Below are 27626 nucleotides of genomic sequence, written 5' to 3'. Positions count from 1 at the left end.
AAAAAACTTCTGCATTGTGAAAGACACTGGCAAGGGAAAGAGAAAGCAAGCTACAGATTGGGGAAAAATATTTTCAAAAGACTATCTGATAGAGAGCTATGATCCAAAACATACAAAGACCTCTTAAAGCTCAATAATAAGAGTAACAACACAAACAAAAAAATGAAAAGACTTGTTCTAGGACATCCAGGCTACCATAACCAAATACTACATAATAGGTAGCTTATAGCAACTAAAGTTTATTTCTCATAGTTCTGGAGACTGGGACGTGCAAGATCAAGTCCCCAGCAGATTAGGTGCCTGGTGAGGACTCATTGCCTAGTACCATTTTCCACTGTATCCTCATAAGGCAACGAGGGGGAAAAGAATCTCTCCTCTATAGGGGTTCCTTTTAAAGCGGCACTAATTCCATTCCCGAGGGCTCCACACTCATGACCTAATCACTGCTCAAAGTACTCACTTCCTATTATCACCACCCTGGTGGTTAGAATTTCAACATAGGAATTTTGGAGGAGACAAACACTTTGTCCACAGCAAGACCTGAACAGACAGCCCACCGAAGACGATACACGTACAGGTGGCAAATAAGCACAAGAAGATGCTCAGCATCACGTATCATTAGGGAACTATAAATTAAAACAAGGAGATACAACTCCATACATATGAGGGGGGCCAGAATTCAAAACACTGACAACACCAAATGCTCGTGAAGAGCTGGACAACTGGAACTCTAACGCATTGCTGATGAGATGCAAAATGGTACCACCACTTTGGAAGACGGTTTGATGATTCGTCACAAAACCAAACATACTTTCCTCATATGATCCACCAGTTGAGCTCCTTGGTATTTACAAAAATGAACTGAAAACTTACATACTCAAATGTTTACAGTAGCTTTTTTCATGCTGCCCAAACTTGGAAGCAAACAGAATGTCCTTTAGTAGGTGAATGGATGAATAAACTGGTACAACCAGACACTGGAAAATATTAGTCAGTGCTAAAAAAGAAGCGAGCAATCAAACCATGAAAAGACATGGGGAAGCTCAAATGTGTATTACAGAATGCAAGAAGGCCATGCAAAAAGGCTACCTACCATGTGATTCCAACTACATGATACTCTGGAAAAGGCAAAGCAATAGAGACAGTACAAGGATCTGTTTGCCAGGAGTATGAGAGGAAATGAGAGGGGAGAGGGATTGAGTGGTGGAGCACAGAGGGTTTTTAGGACAGTGAAACTACTCTCTGATACGATCATGAGGAAGACGAATCACTAAACATTTCTGAAAACGTACAGAATGTATGACACCATGAGTGAACCACAAAGTACATGGCGAGCTCTGAATGATAGTCAATGCGGCCTCACTCACGGTAACAATTGTTCCACTCTGGGGGTGGGGGGTGTTAATAATGGGGAAACTATGTATTATAGGGTTGGGGGTATATGGGAACCGTCTGTACAGTCCAACCTTTGCTTTTAGCCTTAAACCTCTCTAACATATTAAGTCTATTTTTAAAGATGTATTCAGTACGGGAGAGCCTGCTGAAGAGAGGAAAACATGTAGGCTAAGACATCATAAAGGTCGGAGTGTCCTCGTAAAACATTTTTTGTGTTTCCAGGTGTGGCTCATTAGGCTGTAATCAGATCAATGAGAGCAAAGCTTGTGTCACTTTTGCTTATTCCTCTGTTCCCCGTGTCTGTCATTCTGCCAAAGTACCTAGAACACGGTAGATGCTCAATGAGTATCAATAAAATGAATGAGTAAATGAAATGTCCCTGTTCCATGGAATTTTCTCTACTTACCCTTGTAGAGATTATTCCACTTGTGTTTCTCAGGTACATTTCTTATTCCTATATTTTACTTCATGCTTTACTATATGTGTGCACGCAGTCGTCCCATATCTCCCTCCCCACGTCTAAACACATATGTAAACACACACACACACACACACACAGAAACTAGACTGAAGTTCCTTGAAGACAAAGACTGGGCTTCATTTATATCTTTCATCTGCAAACACTCAGCGCAGGGGAACATTCGTAAGTGCTTGTTGAGTTCACTTTGTTTGCTATGATAAGTCTAAAATTTTTTTTAAGAGTGTATTTGAGAATGAGTGTGTGTGTGTGAGAGAGAGAGAGAGATAATGAGTGGGTGGAGCAGCAGAGGCAGAGGGAGAAGCAGACGCCCCGCCGAGCAGGGCCCTGGGAGTGGGGCTCGATCCCAGGACCCTGAGAACATGACCTGAATCAAAGGTAGATGCTTAACTGCCTGAACCACCCAGGCGCCCCTAAAATGTCATATTTAGCTGTATTTACGTAACACATACAAAATGACCAACTATTAAATTAACATGAGGTAATGTACTCCTTCCTCTAGTTGATGTCTAACTAGATCTGGCAAGGAATTCTGTATCTCGCCGGTGCAAGATTCTGAAAATGCCCAGCGCGCTGTGTGTGAGCTCAGGGCCGCTGCTGAGCATGGCCAGGAGGCCGGCGGGATGCCCGGGGCAGTGCGGAAGGGCTCGGTGCTCCGCGGGGCCTGGCTCTGGTGGATTGTGTGGCCGCTGGTGGCTCTTCTCATCCTCAAGGCCTGAGGCGCCTGTTCTTAAGCAAACAAGCAAGCAAAACCACACCAGCTCCTATGTAGGAACTTTCCAGCTCCATTGGTTGGCGGTGGAAGGCTCGCCGAGGCCCTGAGCCTCCGCCGTGCCTGCCTGCGGCCACACGATGGCGGGCTCTCTGCTGTTTTCAGCGGCGGCCTCCTCGCAGGAAGAAGCTTCAGCCTCTGGCCGTTTGCAAAGCCTGAACCCCAGACAGGACGACAGGCCTGCAGGGTGTGATGCGGAGTGAAGTCAGTCAGTCGGAGGATGACAGACATTATAGGGTCTCATTCATTTGTGAATGAGAAATTAGTGAAAAGGAATAAAGGGAAAGGAGAGAAAATGAGTGGGAAATATCAGAAAGGGAGGCAGCATGAGAGACTCCTCTTAACCCTGGGGAACAAACTAAGGGGGGTGGAAGGGGAGGTGGGCGGGGGGTGGGGGTGACTGGGTGACGGGCACTGAGGGGGGCACTTGACAGGAGCACCGGGTGTTGTGCTAGATGTTGGCAAATTGAACACCAGTAAAAAAAAACATAAATAAATAATAAATAATAATTAAATAAATAAAATAAATAAAACACCCTGACAAAGCCTAATAGATGGGCCACAGACCTTCCATTCTGACTTTTCCAAGGGCCCTGAATGCCTCGGGTCCCGGCGTCGCCCAGGCCAGGGGCACCGCTCGGCCTGTGTCCCTGTCCCCACGCAGACACCAGGCCGAGTCGCCAGCGTCCGGCGGCTGCTTTTCCTTTTCCAGGCTCCGCCAAAGGCAGGGCTCGGGCCTTCGAGACCCATGAACGCTCACCACATGCCCAGACAGCATTTTCAAAACGTAGCGGTCACCCGGCTCTGGCCAGCCGCCCCCCTGACACAGGTGTCAAGGCCTCCTGTGATGCTGCAAGCCTTGGGCTTTGTCTGGGGAGGGAGCAAGGCAAGGGCATCTGCCCCACTCGTGAAGCAGGGCACGAGAAACAACACGGTTGCCACCTCAGGAATCTGAGGAAATTGCCTCAGTGGGCCCGATCCGTCGCGGTGAGAGGACCCACGACCCCCACCTACCCTGGTCAGAAGCTCACTCATCTCCGCCACGAGCGTGTCCAGGTCGCCCTCCGCCAGCTGGATGAGCCGCTCAGGCGCCCGCTGCGGGGAGAGCAGGTGCTGGAAGAGAGTGTGGCCGACACAGATGAGCCAAGGGTTCTGCAGCCGTCACGGGCCTGCGCGTCTAACACAGCGGCTTTCCTTGACCTACAGCGTGTTTCGCCTTCTCGCCCTTCAAGGGAAACATGAGACCGCGGCGGCTGGGCACACGGGGACGAGGCCTCTGCGGGCCACCCCGGCCCACGGGCCAATGGTCACTACGGAGACACTGCTCCGGGCCGGGCTGGCTTTGCTGCGTTTCTCACTCAGTTCTCCCAACTGTGCTGTGAGGTAAATGTTATTTTGTTTGTGTCTGAGGAGACTTCGGCTCAAAGGAAGGTAAGGCCTGCACAAGATCACGTGGCCAGTAGGGAGGCAGAGTCCAGAGGAACCCAGCCGGCTGCTCAAGGCCCCCGTCTCCACCGACAGGGATACAGCCTCCGGGAAAGAGCGAGCGCGGGAGCCTCTGACGGAGGGACCTGGCCGGGCGCTAACCAACCGGCCTGTCTTGACGCTGGAGGAGCAGGCTTGGCACTCACAGGGAGGCCGTTTCCCTCCGTTGAACACAGTCAATGTCACAGAACAGTGATGTTACACGGGGTCGCCCTGTGACAGTGATGAATGAAAAAAAAGAGGCCACTCCATAATATCGTCTACACGCACCCAAATCTGGACCAAATGTGGTCTCTGTGCAGACCACAAAGTTATCGGAAGTCCATCTGCTGTTGAATCTGGGTCATCACAGCTTTAGCTTCTCTGTTACTCCCCCCTTCTACATAATTTCTGTTAGAACAATCCAGTACCCCCACTTCCTAATAGCACCCAATCCAGCCCACGTCCCTGCTTCCTTACATCTGCCCCAGAACACCTCGCATGGACCCAAATATTCCAACTCATTTCTATTACCCTCTTTATGGAGACATGTCCAAAGGCTGTTCTGAGGGCTCTCCAGCTGGAACCAGAGAGAGCAGTGACATTGAACAAGGAGGTGAAATAACTTGCTTACCATTTTTAAGTGTCAAAATGGGGCCCCAAGTATCTAGGTGTTAAATAAATTGTAGAAGAACAACACTAACACGCAGTCAAGAAAGACTGGAACTTAAGGAAAATCAAGGTTGTTCTGACCAACACTCGGCCAGCCCTCAGGAGACAGAGGACTGTATCTCTTGGCTTCAGTGGTGGCCACAGATTAAAACGCTCTTCCACTAGGGCCTTTCACTATTTCGGCCAGTGTTTGTGTATAATTTTAAACACTGTTTATGTCCTGCTGGAGTATCTGCTTTTCTGGTTTAATCTCCTTTCTCTTCATTCTTTCCATGTATAGTAAGCCTCCCACGTGCACGGGGAATACCCCCGAGATGCCTGAAACTGCTGGTAGTATCGAAGCCTGTATATCTGTTTTTTTCCCCTATATATGAGCCTATGATAAAATTTATTTTTTAATTTTTTTATGATAAAGTTTAATTCATAAATTAGGCACATTAAAAGATTAATGACAATAATAAAATAGAACAGTTATAAAGACTATGCTGCAATAAAAGTTATGGGAATGTAGTCTCTCCCTCTCACAAAATATCTCACTGGATGGTACTCACCCATCTTGTGAGGAAGTGAGATGATAAAACGCCTCCAGTGCGAGGCCCTGTGACATAGCACTCGGCTACTACTGAGCTCCTGATGATAAGGAGGAGGAGGGTCCTCTGCTGGTGAACCACGGCTGACCCAGGGTAACTGAAACCGTGGACGAGCGGGGACTAAGGACAGTAACCGGTTAGCATCGTCCTTATTACAACTCACGTTTCTGAATATGAGGCCTACAAGGTACAGATTCCTCTGGCTAGCTTTTCAGGTTGTCGTCCACACTAGAGGTTCTAGCCTTGTCCTCCACTAGCATGCCTGTCCTTGAACCTGTGAAGGGCCCTGGAATTCACAGCTCCGCCTCTGCTCACATGCTCTCTTAGACTCAATGGCAAGGGTATGAGGCTAGGGCCAGGGAGGCCTCATCGCTGGCAGCCTGGGCCCTTCCAGGCAAGTTACTTTGTCTCTCTGAGCTTTACAAAGCTAGTTTCCTTCCCATCGGTCCCAAAGTCATAGAGCCTCTATTCAAATCCTGCCTCTGCCCTCTAGTAGCCATGTGATTTTGAGTCTCACGTTTAACTTTTCTGTGTTTTATTTCCCTACCTGAAAAAAAAAACATGGATAATATGCTACTTCTTTCCCTCCTCTTGCAGTTTCTGTAAGATTTGTGTACGATAATTCATGTTAGACGTTAGTCAGTTAATTGCTTTGCACAGAGATACTCATCCGTAAGTGTTTGTTATTTTTGCCGTCATCATGACTGGTTTCCTCTTCTGGAAAATAGGAATAATAATACCTTCCTTCAAGGCCATGGCCCAGATTACAGAACATACTCCCTACAGGAGCATCTGCCAGTGCCGACTGAATAAATCTTAGATTTTTTTTCCTCCACTCCTTGCCAACATTTCTCTGCCTATGAGAATTGTATCTATCCTTTAAGTTCCAACACAAATTACACTCTCATTAATAATGTGTTCCCTGGTTGCTCCAAATATTACCTGTTTCTCCAATCATCATACAACATTGTAAGTCAGATTTTGATAAAGCACATGGTGATTATTTTTATTGTTTAATTATTGCTTTAACCACATAGACTATAAGCTTCCCAAGGGTAGTGACCACAGTATAGGAGCCATGAAACTCCCAGGGAACCAAGTGCAATACCGAAGCGTCCTAGAATTTCTCAAAAAATCCCTGATCATTGACCGATAGCATACTGATAGTCACTTTCCATCTTTTTTTCATTAGATGAGATCTCAATTTCCTTAACATTTCCTCCTTTCCCACCAACTACCGAAAGTTTTAACAATATCTTAGATTAGTGTTTTTCAAATTTGTTCTTGTTGGACTGTCTTCAAAGGTCTGCTAGCTCTCTAGTACAAAATTTTAATCTTGTGTTTTCATTTTGACACAAAGCTTAAATGTTAATGTAAGCATTTCTGGAACTCAAGCTGGGCACTGGAGAGATGGATCTGGCCACCTGATCTCAGCACCTACCTCTGCACGCATGTCTGATCATGTGGCAGATTGCGCACATAAATCATGTGAACTTGTCAAGTGATGCCAAATGTCACTTTTGCACTCCTTGCAAGGGGCTCCATAGTTCATATCGTAGAAAGGTAGGAGTTACATGTAACAGACTGATGAATGAACCTGTGCGGAAGCAGTCAGGAGCAGATTCTTGTCGCAAGTAGCAATTTGCTTTCAGCAAAAATCATCTATTATTTTATATTAATGTTTTTAATTTTAATTTTATTGAGTTTCTTTGGCTTTTGTAAGGATTAAAGTGTTTTGATCTTATAGAGCTATAAGTATTAGGGAACTATACCTGATTTTATGTGTGTACATATTTTAGTAACATAATAAAGCTGATTTAGGCCAAGCACTGAGGGTATATAAGCCTCTTTCCCTTAATAGCAATCTGTATATTATGACATTAAATTTGAAAAACACTGGTTCAGAAAGTCTTTGAATTTCTCTACTGGCTGCTTGCCTTGATTTGGGGCAATGTGAAGCATATTTATCCACTCTGGCCACTGCCCCCTGGGAAACTTCTGTACTCTTTTCCCTGGCTCTTGCTGGACTGCTTCAACCTACCTTTAGTTCTTGAGTCACATTTTCGAGACCATACAGCATTTTATATGGGGCGGGCAGTGGGCCGGTGAGGTTGATACTCATGGCCATCTGCTCCAGGCGAGCCAAGTCATCAAGAAGGAGGCCCGTGCATTCATCTCCACAAACTGTAAGAGGGAAACGACATAGAATATTTACTTCTGTTAAGTATCCTGGGCAGATGTTCAAAGATTTCAGCTATGAAATATTTTATGGCCCAAGTATAATTCTGTGAGACACGATGCTACTCATCTTAGATAATTAATGCTTTCAAATGGATGACGGATGGAAAAAAGATGAAAAGAACAACAAAAGAGCAGACATGCCTGTTGGCCAGAAGCTGAATTATGGACAGGGACAGAAGCTGAGGAACCAAAGAGGAGGAGCAAGTGGATTTTGAGGGAAACAAGCATATTGTAGGAAGTACGAGAGGTAAGACACAGAATATGACATTATAAATGTTCCAGAAATTCCCACATAAGCAATCTAGAGGACATCTGTAGCTAGGGAATAAAACATGCTCTTGTGTCCAAAAATGTATGCAAATATACTGTGCTCCCCTGGAGCGCACTGTAGAGTATCTATAGCAATTGGGTCACCACATGTATGCTGCATATCCCCAAATTGTACAACTTTTCAGCTTGACATTTATTGAAAAGAAATGTTTTTCAAAAAAGTCAAAGAAAAGAACTTTTCTTTCTATAATTTGTGGGTTTTTTGCACATGATATGTATTTATTTACCTACGTATTTGCCAACTTTTCCTCTTTGGCCTTTCAACACATTATCACCTATCATTACATGCACTCCCACAAATTTCTACTTTGCTAATTAACCTCATCCGGTCTTGTGGATAACTAATTGCTAAGGGCCAGGAAAATGCTATTCCTCAAGTAGCCAGAAGTGCTAATGCTCTATGTATAATTTTTTCAACAACTGGAAAGAGGGAGTATTCAAACTTGGTGTGGTGGAAGGGGGCTGGTGGTAGAGTTAGTAGACAGGAAGAAATGGATGGCTTTTTCATTGTTAATTGCATAAACAGAATTTCTAAAATTAAAATACCTTAATTCTTTTGTAGGATTTTAAATATATGCATATTCAGTTTGAAGTTTTTAGTTCCTTTTTTCCCCCTTTGCATCAGAGCAGTGAGGTGTAGCTTCTCCATGCCAAGAAGCACGTACTTCCATATTTATGATATGCACTCATGTATACAGTTATAATGTCTGGCATATATTCAGCAGAAGGAAGTATCAAAACTATGCCTATTAGAAGACTGGTAAATACAGAAACATGGCAAATCCCAAGATTTGGAATAGCTTTGGACCATGCCTCAAATTGGCAAGAATTCAATTAGTTCTCTAAATAGCACTCCCCTGAGCTGCCTAATGGAGAGAAAACCACTAACTAAAGCTTGCCAACAAAGAGAAGTAGTACAGAGGGTGATTTTTTGATAGGACAGCAGTTCGAGGTGAGTTCCAGTATCTCTTCACAGGGTTTAAACTGCCCTATCAGGGTTTCAATAAATCAGCTCCTTACAAGTGATTCCTGCAACCATAGAGCGTCACCTGCAGGAGCTTCGCCAGTTTAGTGAACAAAGAGGCTTTGGAGGCAGGAGCTGAAGTGTGCACCTAGAGCTGTGTTCTCTTCCTCTTCTGCTAACTGGAATGAAAGGGAATTTGCTCTGGAAACTCAGTGAAAAGAAGAGAGCATTGTGCCTTCCAGCTCAATGCAAGTGCTGGAGAAGCTTTAACACACCTGTCTACATGAAACAATTAGAGAAAACACAACCTGCCACATAATTAGGTGCCAAATTGACGATGTCTAAACATCAAGACACAGTCTGGTACTCAAATGTTAGTGGGTCTCAGGATCATCTGAAGAATTTCCTTAAATCGCAGAAGACAGGCATACCCTCCCAGTGCTTCCCAGGGGCAACTCAATTACCTGGCTTCTGATTCTCTAAGAATGTGCTTTCCTCTCAGGAGAACACTGATACTTCTGGTTTGCACACCACATGTTGGTGGTAACTAGATCAGCAGCACTGTCATCACCTGGGAGTTTATTAGACATGCAGGGTCTTGGGCCCACTCCAGATCTAGTGGCTCAGAATCTTCATTTTAGAAAGATCCCCATGTGATCTATGCATATTAATACTGGAAAGCACTGCTGCAGGTTGGCTGGTCTCAATTCTGGCTGCCCATTAAAATGATATGGGGATTTATAAAATACAGGTATCTAAGTACTTCCCATCCCCACCTTCAGCACATCTGATTTCCTGGGTCTGTGGTAAGGCCTAGGCATCAGGATTTTTTTTTTTTATGATAGTCACAGAGAGAGAACGAGAGAGAGAGAGAGAGAGAGAGAGAGGCAGAGACACAGGCAGAGGGAGAAGCAGGCTCCATGCACCGGGAGCCCGATGTGGGATTCAATCCCGGGTCTCCAGGATTGCGCCCTGGGCCAAAGGCAGGCGCTAAACCGCTGCACCACCCAGGGATCCCGGCATCAGGATTTTTTAAAGGCTACAGATGATCCTACCATACAGCTAGGGTTTAGAACCACTGTTCCAGATTATAAGCTTTAGGGATGCTCAGTCCTAAAAATGGAAGATGTCATTTTGCTTGTTTTCTCCTCTGCCTAGGTCACTTCTCCCTCCATTTTCCCCTATTGTGGTTCCTGGATGTTCCTTCCTCACAGGGAAGAGCCGTGGTGACTCAGAAATTAAAGTCTCCACCAATCACTACTACTCTCCCTTGGTCTTATGATGTTAACACTCCGGTGTGTATGAACTGTCTTATTACTTCATTTATATATTGTCTCTTTCACGTCAGGGAAGAGACCATAACCAGCTTTGGTCACAGTGTTTAGGAGGGTGTCTTGTACACAGTCAATGTAGTAAAAAAAAATATGTTCTGACTACTATTGTTGTGAAAGAAGAATGAAAAATATTTTGGAGAAGATCAGAGTGTTAGAAGAAAGGGAGAGATGGAAAGGGAAGGAGGGATGGAGAGAACAGTGGTCAAACAGGAAGTGTCTAAATGGGGGAACACTGACCCCCATTAAGGAACTGGAGACCACAGATAAGTGCGGAACAGAACAGAGTTGAAACAACGGTAAGAGAAAATTGTCTTGTGATTGGAGAGGCAGAGACTGAGTAATTTTAGGATATGGCTATTATGACACCCGTGTAAAGTAATTCAGGTTTTTGTTTGTTCGTTGGTTTGTTTGGAGGTAATTCAGTTTTGACCCAGGGAAGAGTTAAGGGAGTGGAGGAAGAGAGGGGAAGAAAAAAAAAAGATACCAAATGTTATCAAGAAAGTAACAATACCCAAGGGTTACTGATCAGATAAAGGCAATGTTTAGTTCTGGGTGGATTAAAAGTGGTCACCACTTCCTTCCTGCTCTCCCATGAAGAGGTAAAGTCTAGAGTCTTTTTCCCACGGCTTAAATCTGGGTTAGATTTATGACACACTGTGAACCCAAGAGTGTGTCAGAGGAATACGGCATGGCTCTCGAGCCTCAGCGTCAAGGGGCTCAGTATTTTCTGCTTTCAGATTCTTGGAACCCCCTGCTGCCTTATGGATAATCCCAGAGGAGTCTTCTTGAGGAAGAGAGGCAGCTGGGAGCAAGAGAAAGGCAGGCCTGACCATTGTGGTAGAGGCCCGACCCCATCATCTGAGACTCCTAGGCCTGAAAACCAAGAACTATCCATCCCCCATCAGCCCAAACTGTCAACCTACAGAAACTTGAGGATATATCCAGTTGTTGTTTGAAGCTACTGAATTTTGGGGTGGCAGCAATACATAACCAACACATTTTCTCAAGTTTTGCAAGTGTGCTGTAGAGTGCAAATTCTTACTTATAGGTTGTAATTCCCAGGCTAAGAACAAGTATTAGTAACATCTTAATTTTATTAAAAGTTATGAAGAATACAAAGGTTCCTTTCCCCCTAAGGCCAAGTTTATGATCATTATAAAGTTCCATTCAACTTCTAGTGAAGGTGGATTTGAGGCAGATGTTCCCAGGATGTGTCAGCAAACAATATGCTCTTTTTACTCTTAAGACCTTGACTGATACTTCATGATAGGACACCTGAGCATGGTTTGTAGGGCAGTGTGTTCTTCAGGAATCCTTTGCTAGCCTTTCTCTAATGTATAATTTGCTACCTACCCATTTCTAGGAAGAAATCGAGTCAGCTCACTGATAATAGTGTGGCTAGAGGTTGCTCACTGATGGTTCCAGAAATGTCCAGGGAAAAGTTTTCTCAGTTTTCCCTTCATACGAGAATAAATCAAGCCCTGGAATGCAGAACTGGAATCTGATTTACTGTAATACACTGCAGAGTAAATTGGTGAGCTAGAAAGCCAAGAGGCATGATGAATACTGATTTTCTCTCATTTATTCTACCCCCTGCCCATCTGTTTTGGTTTCTCATCTTCAGTTGTTGAAATAAAAATGTATTTAATTGCTCTTTCAAGGACTCATACATCCCACTTCATGTCTCTGTGTCCAAAGGTCTGTTATTACCCCACGTCTTAGGGTCTCTGTATTTGCTTCTTGAGGAACAAAGTACAAGCACATTTCCATAAGTGAAAGGTAAGTTTTATGGGATGCTCCAAGTAATATACTAACACCTGTCCAAACGGATCAGAAAGACTTATGGATATGACAGCCACGGGGATTTTTTCCAGAGCTTCTATATAAGTCTAGTTCATGCACTTATAAGATAAACACATGGGGAAATGTGCCTTCTACATAATGGTTTGCTGTTTTATTCTGACACAAAATATTTTACTTATACTACAAGCTACTTTTATTTGCCCTCAAAAAAGACTGAAATGCCTGGCAACAAACACAGGAAATGGGATGCAAATTAAAACCACATTTAATTCAGTAGGAGAGGGAAGATTTGAAGAGTGAATAGAGACATGGAATATTCACGCTATGTAAACAATTGTTCTTTGATAAGGGTGCAGTAAGTGCTCAGTGTAAATTAACACCTATCTTATAATCAGGACCCCAAAAGAACCTCTTCAAACCTTTCTATTCAGCAAGAGATAAGGTTATAAAGTGAGATCCTGCCTAAACTGCATGGGAGCAAAAGCAAATACTTCAAGACTATGATTATATTTTACATGACTAAATGTTTCTGAGGCTTTGCCTATAAAAGTGTCAGGATAAATTTGTGCCTAATATTAACAAATGCAGTACTAAATTCAGATCGTTATAGCTGGGCACATGTAAGGGACAAATCATGCAGCTGATATTACAGATCTTTCTGTTAGCAATTAGTACAAAATACTGCATTTCTACCAGAGTCCCCCATGCATAATAACTACAGGCTTACTGTCACAAAAAATTCACACACTACATCCACACCAAAGAAGCTGAAGCTGAAACGAGTGCATTGAGTATTTTTGAAAAGGCCAAACCCATTAACCAATTTTAGGTAAAGATCCATAAATTGTCTGCTCTAATAAAATAGGGATAAATGAGTAAATACACATTTCTAGCAAAAGATAAAATCTGGGTACTTATATTCATGCTTTAATTTAACCCTTTTATATTAAGGCCATTGAGAGTGCCTAAAATATGGATTTTATATTTTTCTCCATTCCCTTACCCCTTCAAGAGGAAAATTTTAGATGGGATTATATTTAGGGCTTATTCTTTTGTAGAAATAATATCTTCCAAAGTAAAAATTTGGTTTTAAATTCATTAAGTGGGCTTTTTCCCCCTATTATTTCTCTGAATAAAGGGAAAGGTATTCTGTGGGCTTTAGATGAGACTGATGAATTTGTTCTTGCACCAAATTATATATAATTTATATGCTTAACATATCATACAATATATGTTATATAATATACATATGATTATATATAACTATATAATTTGTAATAAACTAATAAATTTGTATTATGTTATATAATATAAATTTTATATTAATTTTAATGTTTGAATATGTAATGTATGCTTTATTAAACATATATGTCAAACAAAAATCTGTATATAAGTATATATATATACATACGTATACAAGTATATATACACATATATACATACATATATACATATGTATGTACATATATGTAAATGTATGTATGTGTATATATATAAATATGTATATATATATATATTCACACACACATAACACAAGTTCATTATGGCTTAAGTACGGCATAACTGTTCCAAAAAAAAGAAACGTTTTTTTGTAAGCATTATAATAATAATGGGATGGTAACTTTTACCTACACAATATTCACTACATAGCAGGCAATACATTCTTTCTTGCTTTCATTATCTCATGTAATGTTCACAGCAATTCTATAAAGTGCTATTAATATCCTCATTTAAAGGATGAGAAAAGTAGTCACAATCATTGTATATATGAGTCTATAAATATTGCTGTGTGAAAACTTAAAAAGAGGATAAAATACAAGGTGGTCATAAAGGGGATTTTCAGTGACTTGAAGAGCCTAGAATTAGAATTATAGAAAACCAGAAGTCAGCCTAACCTAAATATTTCATTGAAACTAATGAGCTGTACAAAATATCATGTTTAATAAAGTGGTCAAATAATAACCATGATGCTAATAATGCCTAGAATTTATTGAGCATCTATTATGCTTAGGTATGCTGCATTAGTATTTTGTTTCCATTTTACAGATGGAAGTGATGTAAAGTGATGATTGATGACCATCTCTTCAGATGATGAAGTGAAGCTTTGAAGAGTTAACTAAATGGTGTCTCACAACTTGTATGCAGCCAGTCAAGGATTTGAACCTTCTAGAGACACATCCTGACAGCATGTTCCTCACATCAGAAGATGGTCAGTTTCAGGGACACCACAGAAAAGACAGACTACCTTATTTATAAGACCTCCTCTGACTTGAAGATCATATGATTCTATTGTTCTTTGAGGTCAGTGAACTCCTTGGATCTAGCAGAGTGACAACTGTCATCAAATGGAGTTGACTCTTAAAGTAAAGCTTGACAGAAAATAAAGGAAATAGAGATCAGCCTCCTGTATATGACAGTTCAACAGCACAACTCCTTCCATCAATGGAATGGCTCTCTCAATGTGATATATAAAACATGAGACTGAGTGCCAATAACTAGGAAAATTACCCAGAATCAGAGTGATAGTTGCTGTTCTAGTCTTGTAATCCTGGACCTATTCCAAGGAGGTTGACAAAGGACTCAAAACATCTTTGACCAACAAAACATGCAGATCAGGTACAAACAGGGTGAACAGAAGTTGCTTTTATGGATTCCATGATGTCCGGATTTGAATAACATGCCACAGCTTGGGGTTGTAAAAAACTGCAGTAGATACACTAGCCTTTGGATAGGAAGTAGCACTTGGGGATTAAGTGGGAGCAGAAAGAGGATGGCATTTAAGGGGTAAGGATGGAGCGTGGTCACATGTCCCATAAGCAAAGCCACAACTCATTAAATAGCATCTGGAGGTCAACTGATACTCTCTCATTATCTTTTATTATGAAAGTCTCCTTTTCTTTACTGTGATCAGCCACATTGTACTGTTTTGTTCCTGCTCTCGTTTACAAGGAGCAATAATTGCCATTAGCAATCATCGTTGATTTACAGAAGCACAGCAGCGTTCTAGTGATAATACAGAAGGGCCACTGTGTTATTGTGGTAAGATTCTTGCCAGCAATTGGATATTAAAAACAATAATCTTGGGACGCCCGGGTGGCTCCGTCTACCTTTGGCTCAGGGCGTGACCCCGGGGTCCTGGGATCGAGTCCCGCATGTGGCTCCCTGCATGGAGCCTGCTGCTCCTCTGCCTAGGTCTCTGCCTCTCTCTGTGTGTCTCTCATGAATAAATAAATAAAATCTTAAAAAACCCCCAATAATCTTGACCATCTCTGCAGATCAGTGTCAAGGTAGGATAAAACCTCAGATCTTAGCTTTTACCAAGTGGCTGAAAAGTATATATATATTTTATATAGTTAAGGGGCACTATCACATTTAGCTAGGTTGCAGGTAAAAAACACACTTCATGATTGCTTTTGCTACACCGGCAAGCAAAACCTCATCTTAAATGTTATATTTTAGATAAATTGTGACTATAAATAATAAAGCTCTTATATTCCTAATATCTCATATGCAATTAATAAAAATAGGAAGCATCAATTCGATATTTATAAAACGCTATTTTGGGCACTCTTTATGGAATAACATCTTGCCAACAGCTCCCAATTTTAATTTCTGTTCTCTATAAGAGTAATATATTTTACTATGCCACTCATAATCTATTTTAAACATTACATGAGTTGTTTTGTGTTAACTACTGATCTGTAGAAAATAGGACATGAACAAATCCAAGTTTTGTGATTCATCATACAGAACCTTACTATTAAATAAATGTCTTTCTTGCTCATTCTCAAATTTCAGAAAGGCAGGTGGTTCTTCTCATTTTATAAAATGGTATGTAAATTGTGAATGAGGGTTAGAAGAGGAGGTTGGCTTTGTATTAACCTAACATACTAAGGAGAAATCCATCCTGTTTTCTGAAAGTCCAACAAAATATCTCTTCAGAATTCACCAACATGTTAGAGTTATCCCAAATTATTCCTATCAGAAAAAAATGAAAATGTCTAGAAAGAAATCTGAGCACCCAGCTAGTGCTTTTTTCACTTCCATAGAAGGCAGGACTCTCTACCTCACAATCCCTGATGAATAAAAAATCTATCCTAACTAGCATATAACTATCATAACGTTTTAAATCTTAGAGGAGAGAGTCTCAACAGTTAGTAGGAAAAAAAAGTTTGTACCTATTAACATTATATATATTTAAAATTTTTCAAAAAAAATAAAATTTTTCATTGTTAGCCCATTTTATCTTTATTCTTTATTGAGGTAACATGGGCTTTAAGTCCAAGAAATAAAGAACTGAATTGATTAATGTTGAATATAGTGGGAAAACCACGTCTGCTTTCACTGTGTTGCATTGGCAGTCAGTGTAAAAGAAAGTAAGATTTGTAAGGCAGACCCAGGTTCAAATCATAGCTCTGTTGAAAAGTCACTGTGAGCTTTGAAAAATAAATTACCTAAATTCAGTTTTGTTACCACACAGTAGAGATGATAATGTATAGAGATGTTGCAATCATGAAAAGCATATAAGGTGCTTACTATAGTGTCTGGCAAGTGGTAAGCTCTCAACAAAGGTGAAATTTTAAAGAATTACTATTATGATGAACCACGTGCAGTGAAAGCGGTTTTGGAGAATGCCTGGGGTCTGAAGACAGGGCATTGGTTAGACATGCCCCGGCACCGGCTTCGATTGGTGAGGTTGGTAACTTTGGTAGGTTGAATTTGGTTCACTATGAGGGACTCTGCTCTAAATATAACCTACCAAGGGCACAGATTATTTGTGTAAATTCCTCTTGACAACGATGGACCATGTATAAAAGGCCTGTGTACTATAAGAAATCCACCATTTTGGATTCCATAAAAACCTAGCTTGGTCTTTGGCAATTGTTAGTGGCAGCTACAAGTCTCTAAGGGCAGCAGGGTCACGGTCAGTGGGGGTCATGGTCAGTGGGGGTCACCATCAGCGGGGGTCCTGGCCAGAGGGGGTCACGGTCACTGGGCTCGAGGTCAGCGGGGGTCACAGTCAGTGAGGGTCGCGGTCAGTGGGCTTGAGGTCAGCGGGGGTTGTGGTCAGCAGGGGTCCTGGTCACTGGGCTCGAGGCCAGTGGGGGTCATGGTCACCGGGTTCGAGGTCAGCGGGGGTTGTGGGCAGCAGGCTCAAGGTCAGCAGGAGTCACAGTCAGCGGGGGTCCCGGTCACTGGGCTCAAGGCCAGTGGGGGTCACGGCCAGGAGGGGTCGCGGTCACCGGGCTTGAGGTCAGCAGGGGTCGCGGTCAGCGGGGGTCCCAGTCCCTGGGCCTGAGGTCAGCGTCCCTCTCCACTCCCCGCCCGCTCCCCGTGCCCAGGTACGCACACACACACTTGGAGCCCTGGCGAGCGTGCCCGGGCTGGCAGCCGTCGCACTTCGGGCCAGTGGCCCCGGGCCGGCAGGTGCACAGCCCCGTGGCTGGGTCGCAGGGCAGGGGTAGCGAGCCGTGCGGGTCACACTCACATTCCTGGCAGGTGCCACCGGGGCTGCTGGGGCTGCCGGTGTAGCCGGGGCTGCACCTGGAGGAAAGTGGAGGAAGCAGAGGTCAGCATAGGCCCCGTGGCCCCGGTGGGACAGGACCAGCGGGGAAACCCCTCCCGGAAAGGACCAGGGACTGCACACCTGAGGTCTGCACAGATCAAGATGCAAAACCAGAATCGTTCGGGGGACGAGGAAGACACGTGCAGAGGGCTTTTCTGGCTGATGGAATTCAAAACTTAACCATAAAAATGATGATTAATGATACAGAGTGCGGTAAGAATCTATTGATGATTCATTAATGGAAGATCAATCCACTAGTGAGAAGAAGGAAGTTCTTGCTAAGGTATCGAGCTTATTACTTCAATTTGGAGATATACATGTTTGAATATATATATTTTTTCATGTCTACTCGTGTGCTTTGGTATTCAGGGCTCCAACCTAGCACTTCCTCTCAGGACACTGACAGTAAACATTTGCCTGTAAGGACCATTCTTAGCTTCCAGTGCCCTACAGAATCAGGCAGTAGGCCGCATTTTGTGGGCCAACTTGCCCACCATTGCTCTAGATCATAAACATTGTTTTGAAGTCTTCTTTTTAAAAAAAATTATACATAAGTGAAATTAGAGATTGACACCTGGGCTTTCCTAGACTCAAGCATCTTAAAGCTCAAAATGACCAAATAATTCAACCCACTAATTTTTTTAAAAAGATTTATTTATTTATGATATACATAGAGAGAGAGAGAGAGGCAGAGATACAGGAGGAGAGAGAGGCAGGCTCCATGCCAGGAGCCCGATGTGGGACTTGATCCCGAGACTCCAGGATCGCGCCCCGGGCCAAAGCCAGGCGCTAAACCGCTGAGCCACCCAGGGATCCCCAACCCACTAATTTTACTGACAAGGAAAAAGAAGTAATTAAGCGGCAATAAACTACTACATTTTCATTTAATTTTACTGGTCTTTTTAGCACATCTTACTGAAGATGGATTTTTTATTATATACCCAAGGAAGGGGGCTAATGTTATGCAAATAAAATACATAACATTAATCTGAGAGATTAGAAAGAAAATCCAACTAGATGAACCGCAAATGAAATCAATTCATTGACTCTTCCACCTGTTCGCATATCCATTTGCCTACGGACAGACCACAGAGGTTTATGTTACTGGAAGTCTGGTAACAACGAGATGCTAGCAGGACTTTGAATTACTCAGGATGGTCCCAAATTACTTGTTGTCCTGATTTAATTATTAAAACACTTCCTATCCTCACAGTATCCCAGTTTGGACAACAAATTATATGTTGTATATATGGTCAATTAAATGTAATCAAAAACCAGAATTTTTGTTCCAGAGACAAGTGTGGGAGGAAGTTGAGACACAATAGGAGGTCAAAGCCAAAAATCACTAACGTTAGGCCTATACTCCTGAACGATTTTTGTGGCCTGGGGTTGTGGAGATTTGTACAACTTGTGAAAGTTAATTTATCTTGTGCTGGTTAGAAAAGGCAAACCAAAAAAAAAAAGTTATCCATTACTAGGCTTTTATACATTTGGAGTTTTAATTGTTATCTTATTTCAATGTAAGATTATAAATGCTCAATAAAACTACCATTTAAACAAGTCCACTTAAATTATTTCTTAACATTTGCAGGTGAAAGAATTCCATTCTAAGCAGGTTCAGGTTGATTAAATGCTCATAGTTTACTACAAAAGTAACAAAGAGAAAGCATGGTGAGAGGTTTCCTACATTACAGGGACACTCAAAACATGTAAGCAGTTTTAGACCTGAGCTGATGAGCTTAGGCAGGTCATAAGATGATTTAAATGATTCAAGAAAGTCTCAGAAGGGGAACAAATTTATTTGGAAAGTCACAATAAAAATTTAACCAAAACCTTTGGTTTAATTTAGCGGAATAAAAGCAATTTTTCAGGGAAATATAACTTGATCATTTATATGTTAGAGATGATGAATGTAAAGCTGTAACAACATCTGAGAACTGCGAAAACAATTCAAGCCATTCACATTTGATAGTTGTATGACCCTGTTCATCTATATGCTATATGAACTGCCAACTCCTATTGATTAAACATTAATGGATATGAAAAAAAATAAATTTTCTATAATCACTTTGCCTTAAGACAGTAACTGTCAATTCGGTGCACCCTTCCCGTCTTTTCTATATACATGCTTTCATAGATAGTGGGAACTCCAATTTATAAATGTAGTATACTGTCGAACATTTTTTTCATAAATTACTGCAGATAACACCCTTGGTGTCCAGGGACACTTTTAATCATCATTCTACTGGTATTTTCAAGGGCATGAAATGAATATTAGTCTAGCCATGAATACCAAAGCACACTGGTAGACATGAAAAATACATATATTCAAATGTATATATCTCCAAAACAAATGGAATATTTTTTTGGAGTTTTGTATTACTTGTATTGGATATTCTGTTTAGAGTTTTCACATGCAGAATTGTTTGGAAATATAATTTGCAAACCTGTAGAAAATTCATTGGAATTCACAAAATTTAAGTTTAATTATTTAGTTATCTACTTACTTCCATTATTAACACAACCATTGCTGGTTATATCAAAAGAAGACTTTTAGATGGGTGAGTATACAATTAATATTGATTTATATTTGCAAAGAGATTGATAGTTTAAGGAGTGCTCCTAGAAGAACCCAGCAAAGGAGTGGGTAAAGCAGGGCATGGAAAGGAAAAAGTCCAAGCAATGTCCTGATTCCATGAAAAACTCTGCCTGATTCCATGAAAAACTCTGGAGCAAGAATAAGCATAAGCATCTGGATTTTGTACTTCCACACTAGTCAGTCATTGGCTAAGGGCCCCTGGAAGAAGGTGGGGTACATTCTCAGGCCTTAGGGAGAGGAATCACATAGGCAGGGCACCAATGTATCCTCTACACATTCAATCTTCACAATGTTAGTGTAAAGGAAGTAGAGCATCAGCTATTGATACTCTAGATTAAAAAAAAAAAAAATTAGGACCTACCTAAGTTAGTGGAGCTAGACTATGTCCATGGATAAAAACTTAGAGAAAAAATTTTTATTACTATATTTTTTGAGTAGAAGACCATCACCTTCTTAAACATTTATTTAGGCATGATTGACAAATTATATGCTAAATGTATGTGAAATATACATATGTATTTATTTTACTATAAATATAAATATTTGTATTTTTAAAAACTTGTTATCAATTAATGCCAAAACTATCATGTATGTATACTGTAAACAGTTACTTTAGAGGTAATACCTAAAACATACTAAAAATGGTAGTGATAAGCTTCAATATCCAGGATACTGATCTTACAGAAAATATGGACCCAGAAGATATTAATTACGGCCTTCATAGACAGTCTGGAATTGTGTTTCTTAATTTATCATTTGTATTACAGTTTGTATTCAATTTAACAGCTACATAAACACATTATCAGATTTTGTAAAAATACGGTGAAAAAGAGGGGAGGTGGTAAAGGGACGGGTTAAATAGGTGATGGGGATTAAGGGTTCACTTGTGATGAGCGCTCAGTGTTGTATGGAAGTGCTGAATCACTAAACTGTACACCTGAAACTAATGTTACACGGAATGTTAACTGGAATTTAAATAAAAACTTAAAAAGAAACTTTAAAAAATATGGTGAGAAGAAGCATTTAAGTAATATTGTTTGCTTATTGTTAAGGGGAACCCAATAACAAACACTTTATTGTTTCCATCGTTCTAAGAATGCTTAATATATTCACGCTCTGAATTACGTATACATTTGGTGCTATAGTGCCATAATGCTCAGAATAGTGACATGCACAGTGTTAGCCAATATTTTCCAGTGGATTAAGATGAGAATTATGTGTATCCAGCTTTTTATCGTTATTAACTACGATAATATACAGATATATAATGTGTATACACTACACATATGTGTGTACACTAAATATAGATGTATAGATATGTGCCATATAGATATAGAGATACGTGTACTCTAAAACATAAATTAGATAATTGTAAAATAATTTGGAATCTTTGAGAAAGTCTACATACAAGATGGAAATAAACAACTGTCTTCAGAGAAAGTCTACCAAGATACAGAAATAAAAAATAGTTTGGCAAGCCTATGAACTGCTAGAGAAGATGAAAATAAATTATGAAAATAATGAGTTCTTTTTTACTTTGGTCCTTTATGATATGATCTCTACGTTTCATGAGTATTCATACCGTTCACAGTACTGGCCTTCATACCCCCGAGGGCAAGCGGTGCAGCGGTAATCATCGAGGCCTTCCATGACACAGGAAGGGCTAAAACTGACAAAAAGAAAAAAAAATTGTAAAAAATATTTTAGCCTATTTATTATGTATATTTAAGTATTTCTGTCATTATCCAGGTGATTGGAACTTATTTTGAATTGGTTATAAATGACATATCCACAATTATTTATGTTTCTATTCAAAGGTAGGATATCACAACAAAATAATACCCATAATAGTCAACAAATATATGGTTGGTCTTTAGTGAATTTACAATGCCTCACACTATGTAAACGTTTTGTAATTTTAATTATATGACAACCATAAAAGTATTAAACATCCAGCAAGTGTCCTGTTTTCCATGAATTGAAAGAAAAATATGGCTAGAATTCATGTGCATTTGCCTGATAGCAGAATAAGTATGACTGAATATTTTTCAAGTAAAAAAAAAAAGGTCCTAAAAGCTATATAACTTTTTTCTGAAAATTCAGCCCAAATTGCCACTAGCACTTCAACACATGAAGTGTGAATAAATATTTCACTTAAAATAAGAATGCCTTTTCTAATTTACATACAGATTTCAAACTAAATTTATTTTAAACACAAAGTAATGTGATTTAGTGTGAGGAAAGGAGGGAAATTGCTCTACAAGAAAATGAATAAGATTTTCTGACAATTTTATGATCTTTTCTATTAAGCAGGTCTTCTAGAACTTGCCCTGTTCTTACTGCCGCACCGGTAGACCACAGCCAGTCAGGCTTTAACGGGATTTCTGATCATCCTATCTTACAAAAGAAACACTTAGGAAGACTTGAAAACTAACCTGTACTAACACGCAGTTTTAGGTTGCTACAAACTTCTTTCAAGAGGATTCCCACTAGATAAAACCACAGGATGCACTGGGAACTTAGAAAGAAAAAATAATAATATATTTGTTGCAAAATGGTTATGCTGCAAATATCATTTATCTTTTCGTTGGTCTGCTAAAGAAGTTGATGCCGACAAGGATGTGTTGTGTATAGACTAGGGCCCCAACTCCTCTTGGGCAGATGCCATGAGGAGCCTATTTTAACTGTCTTCTGGTGCATTCAATCAATAGCACATGAATGAGTAATAAACTCTAACCTTTGCGAAATACATGAACAAATTGATCTACTACTCACACACTCATTATCCGACAAATTTATTTTTTGCCTTTGCAAAACAGATCCACAAATACATAATTGACACATTCTGGCAAGCTTTTAGCTCTCTCAGTTAAAGCTTGATGGTGAGTGCATCTGCACACACACACACACACACACACACACATACATGTGCATACACCACAAACTCATATATCACATTTCAAAGTCGTGTGTGTGTGTGTGTGTGTGTGTGTGTGTGTGTGTACGGCACTTGGAAACAAGTTTTTAGACTTTTCAAGTGAAACTCTAGAGAGCCAACATAATTAAACCATAATCCTCTACAGTAATATATCTGCCTCAATTACTATGCAAGAATGTTAGAATTCTCCTTGAATAGTTGATAGGAATGTTTTTGAGCTATGATATTATGGTGTTTTGAAACCTTTCCTTGAATCACATATAAGGGCTTACGAAGGAGGGTGTAGGGTTCACAGCTTACTTCAAGTTAGAGTAGATTCTTACTGCCTACAACTCCTTCATCCGCTCTTGGTTCTCATATTGTCTCCAGGGCAGCTCAGAAGTCCTTGTGCCATTCTCTCGGCAGCCGCCCTAGACGTTTCCTTATGTTTGCTAATTCCAAATTTGCCTCAAGAGAGTTTCTAAGATTTAGAGTTTGCTAGTCTGTCTTGTTCCCATGGATATTATAGAGAGGAAATGGCTTCCTGGATCCCACTCCCTCCTCCTTTTTATCCTAATTCCCTGGTTGTCCTTTTTCAGTCTCCTTTGCTGACCACACATCATGCCCTTGACCTCTTCATGTACCTCCCACTTCAGTCTCCAGATTTCTCCCAGCTGTCCTGTCCTCTCCCCTAGATGGTCTCGTTCAGTCTTGAAACCTTTGCATCTACCTTAAAGGATCTAATACCGAGTTTCCGCCTCCAAAATACCAGCGACCTTTCTACGATTTTCCCCCTCTCATCGCCAGTCACTCTGTGCTTCCATTTGTTCTGCCGTGAACCTCGGAGTCAACTCTGTCTCCCTTCCTCTCTTGTTCCACCTGCGCTCTACCTGAAACTGCTGTCCTGCTGCCATCACCGGCATCACTGCCTGATGCTGTTCCAAGTCGCCTCCTGCCATCGGGAGACTTGGCAGCTAGGACATTTCATTGGCCACGGAAGCTTCTCAGAATCATATGTTAGTCAGTCTTCCCGGACACCATTCACTCTTCTCGGCTGCCAAGCATGGGCCAGTCCCCTGGCCAGTGTACCCGCTGTCTCCTCTGGCAGGCCTCTCCCCCAGGTAGGTATGCGGCTCCCCCCCATCATTCCACTCGTCTCTATCCAAGCCTTTGTTTATGAAGATCTTCACTGGGGGCCCTGTCTAAAAGGGCACTGGCCGCTCTCGATTCCCTGGTAGCACTTTCGCTGCCTGACGTTACGTTATACATCTGCTGGTGTTGTGTTCGGCTTTACTGACGTCTGACCGGCAAATAAAACCATAACATAATTAAATTGTGCATGTGATGACTTGATATACACATATGTACACATAAATGAACACATCTACACCTCACATAGCTGCCTATATATATATATATTTTTTTTTTTTTTGGTGAGAACATAAGTCCTATTTGCTTAGCAAGTTCCAATTATGCAATAAAGCATTATCAGCTACAGTTCCCATGTTATATATCAGTAGATCCTCAGATCTCCTTCGTCTTACACCTGAAGTTGTATCCTTTTACTAGCCTCTCCTGGTTTCCCCCACTCCCTACTCCCTGGCAACCGCCATTCCACATTTGGTTTCAGTGGGTTCCTGTTTGTAAAATTCCACACGTTAAGTGAAACCAGACAGTTTTTGTCTTTCTCTTTCTGGCAGAGATTGCTAGCGTGTTTGGGAAAGAACAAGGGACTCAGACGCGGCATCACCGGGGAAGAGGAGAGGGCACTGATTGGGAAAGGCGGTCAGATTGCAGAGGGTCAGGGTTTCTTCTACTTTGATGAAAAACTATCCGACCTTTCCTGGAGTAGGTGGTGGAAAACCCCGAGCAATGCTGCACAGTCACGGTGGTTGACAGTGTGTCATATTTGCTTTGGTAAGAAATACTGAAAAACTAACGTGTGGAAATGAGCGAGCATCATTCCCCATGCCTCACTCCTTCATTTTCCCTGGCTGCGCAGATCAGAGTCACGGAAAGGAGGTATCTCAGCCTCCTACATCCGTGGTTCAGAATCTTTTCTTTTCTTTCTTTTCTTTCTTTCTTTCTCTTTTTTTTTAGAATCTATCTTTCTCTCTTGGGAAGAAGAGTCTCTCCTCTTTACTCTGGCTGGCTTCCTTGCTTTGTATTTTATTTTATTTAATTAATTTATTTATTTAATTAATTTATTTATTCTTGCTTTGTATTTTAATTCTTCTCTTCGTACCACACACAGGTCTTTGGTTTGTTAATTAACATGTTAAGCTTTAGGTGGTGGTGATAGGAGTGCGTCCCGAAATCACTCTAGTAGGTTTGAACTAAAATTTCTTCTAATAATGCAAGGGAATAAAATCGAATAAAATTTTTAGAGGATATACATATTTATAAAAATATGTATTATATGCATGTAAGTTTTTCACATACTGAGTTATGATATTAAAAAAAATGAATTCTTACAATGGTAGCAGTAAAGAAAGCTTGAAAGCCACTGAACTGGCCACCTTGATTTGGTATTTTGATTCTTACAGGGTTCTTTCCATAAAAATATACTTAAATTATAAAAATCACAGAAAATGAAAATGAAAACATACCCTTTTATCGATCCTGCTCACCGGGTCACGGTAGCACTTTCTTTTCCTTGACATTTCTTAAAGCGATAAACTGATACCTGCTACCACGGTGCCTGTTTCCACTACTGACTGTCAAACTGCCCCACGACCCTCAGGGGTAAGCGCTCCCATGTGTATTTGGTCTCCTCTGGGAGCAGCTGCGCTCTCCCTGGGGGTGTCCTTAGCTGGGGGGGGAAGGGTCTCAGCTCCTTTCCTGACAGCTCCCGTCTTGGCTCCTCTTTCTCTTCTGGTTTCTCTAGTGGAGGCCATTCCATCTTTCCTTCTTTCCACGTGGTCCCCTTGGGTAACACGCCCCTGGGAAATCTTACCCAATTTCAATTCATTTATTAACATATCTCTTCCTTCATCTGCCCTTCCAATTCTATTTTCATTTTCTGCAGCTATTTGCATATTTCCATCTGGACAGATCTTTCATTTTTCAATTTGAACTTATATGGAGCATCGCTCTTCTGTCCTCTGCAGCAGCTCTCTCTTGAATTCCCGGTTCGGGTTAATCGCATTACCCTTCGTGAGGTCAACCCAGTTATCAACGCTTGGCTTCAACTCCTGCCTGGCCCCAACCCCTCATACCAAATTTGTTAGCACTTCTGGAGAGCTGCATTCACCCATGTTCTTACAACCGTCCCCTCGTCTTCCTTCCTGTGCCTACGGCCTACCTTCAGGTTCTCATAAAAATTGCAAAATTAGCACAACAGCTTAAATTAATCACGCTCTTCACTTTGTTCCTGGGCCTGTTTGAATTCAACATTTTACTTACCTCTCCCATAACAGTCTTCCTAAAGTGTGGCTCTGATCACATTAACCTTTTTGCTTGTTTGTTTTAACTAAAAACTTGCAGTGTGTCCTCATTACGGAGAAAATTAAAGAACAATTTCTTAGATGGGTATGCAAGGATTTCTATAGCTTGGCCTCCATCCTCCTACTCATCTTCACCTGCCGTTATGAGCTCTATCTGAACTCCATGCTGCAAGCTCTTGTTAGTTCGTAAACATGAAGAACTGGTTCCTAAGCTTTTGTTCCTGTAATCTCCTGCTATCTCCACCAACAGAAACCTTCCCATCCACCGTTTATGATCTATTAGAAATGCTACTACTTCTTTCCATATGTTCTTAAAGCTTCCAAAATCGAGTGTGGTATTTTGTGCCTTTGAATTCCCTTGACATTTAAGTTGACTTCTCTTAAGACATGTTTTATTGTGAGCCTTTTCAACCGATGTTATGATTCATTGTTACCAAAGAAATGATCAGTTAATTGCTGAATCTTTCTAATCCAATGGCTCACATTTTAATAACAAAAAAAAATAAATAGCATTCTCTTGTTTAAATCTGAGAGGGAGATTAGGGAGAGGAAAATATACATAATATGACTTTTCATACACCTACCACTTGGTGGTTGGGTGAACAAATAGAAGAGTTTATCTAACAGTTTATATTTGACAAAAGATCTGTGATTCTCTTAAACAAAAAAAGACGAGCTTGCAGAAGAAAGGGAGACGATTTAGATGAAAATATTTTCAGGATGTATATAAAGCCAATGATGAAGAAAAAATCCCCAAAACAACTCAAGATAAGGTGTCCAGGATTCTAATTCTGAACAAACTGCTGTACAGTCTCCTCAAAAGCAAATTCTTAGAGAAAAAATTGCCCTACCAGGTAAAAATTGAAGTCTATAAATCACTTAGCTCAAAGTATAGACAGCCTTTGCAACAAGGGTTTTCATCAATATATAAACCAATGCAGAATGTGCAGACAGCACTGAAATAAAATATTCTGGCTTTTGTTTCCCCTTGTGGCTGTGTTTCCATGGTACCAAGCTCAGACCATCTTAACAGAAAAGGATTGTGATTCTGGAAA

General features: G+C 41.0%; 1 protein-coding gene across 3 annotated transcripts in view; it reads right to left on the bottom strand.

Moving 5' to 3' along the window:
• Positions 1-27626, bottom strand: part of LAMA2 (laminin subunit alpha 2) — a 580308-nt gene that overhangs the window by 142275 nt on the left and 410407 nt on the right. For all 3 annotated transcript variants that reach the window (XM_041737419.1, XM_041737425.1, XM_041737408.1), the window contains 4 exons: positions 21791-21877; positions 17394-17587; positions 7413-7555; positions 3660-3758 (listed from right to left, as the gene is read on the bottom strand). In XM_041737419.1, the coding sequence (XP_041593353.1) occupies positions 3660-3758; positions 7413-7555; positions 17394-17587; positions 21791-21877 (523 nt within the window). The remainder of the gene's footprint in view (positions 1-3659; positions 3759-7412; positions 7556-17393; positions 17588-21790; positions 21878-27626) is intronic.

The sequence above is a fragment of the Vulpes lagopus genome, chromosome 2 (genome assembly GCF_018345385.1).
Source record: "Vulpes lagopus strain Blue_001 chromosome 2, ASM1834538v1, whole genome shotgun sequence".
Classification (NCBI taxonomy): domain Eukaryota; kingdom Metazoa; phylum Chordata; class Mammalia; order Carnivora; family Canidae; genus Vulpes; species Vulpes lagopus.
Note: the sequence above shows the minus strand (reverse complement) of the source record. Positions and strands in the feature narration are given on the sequence as shown.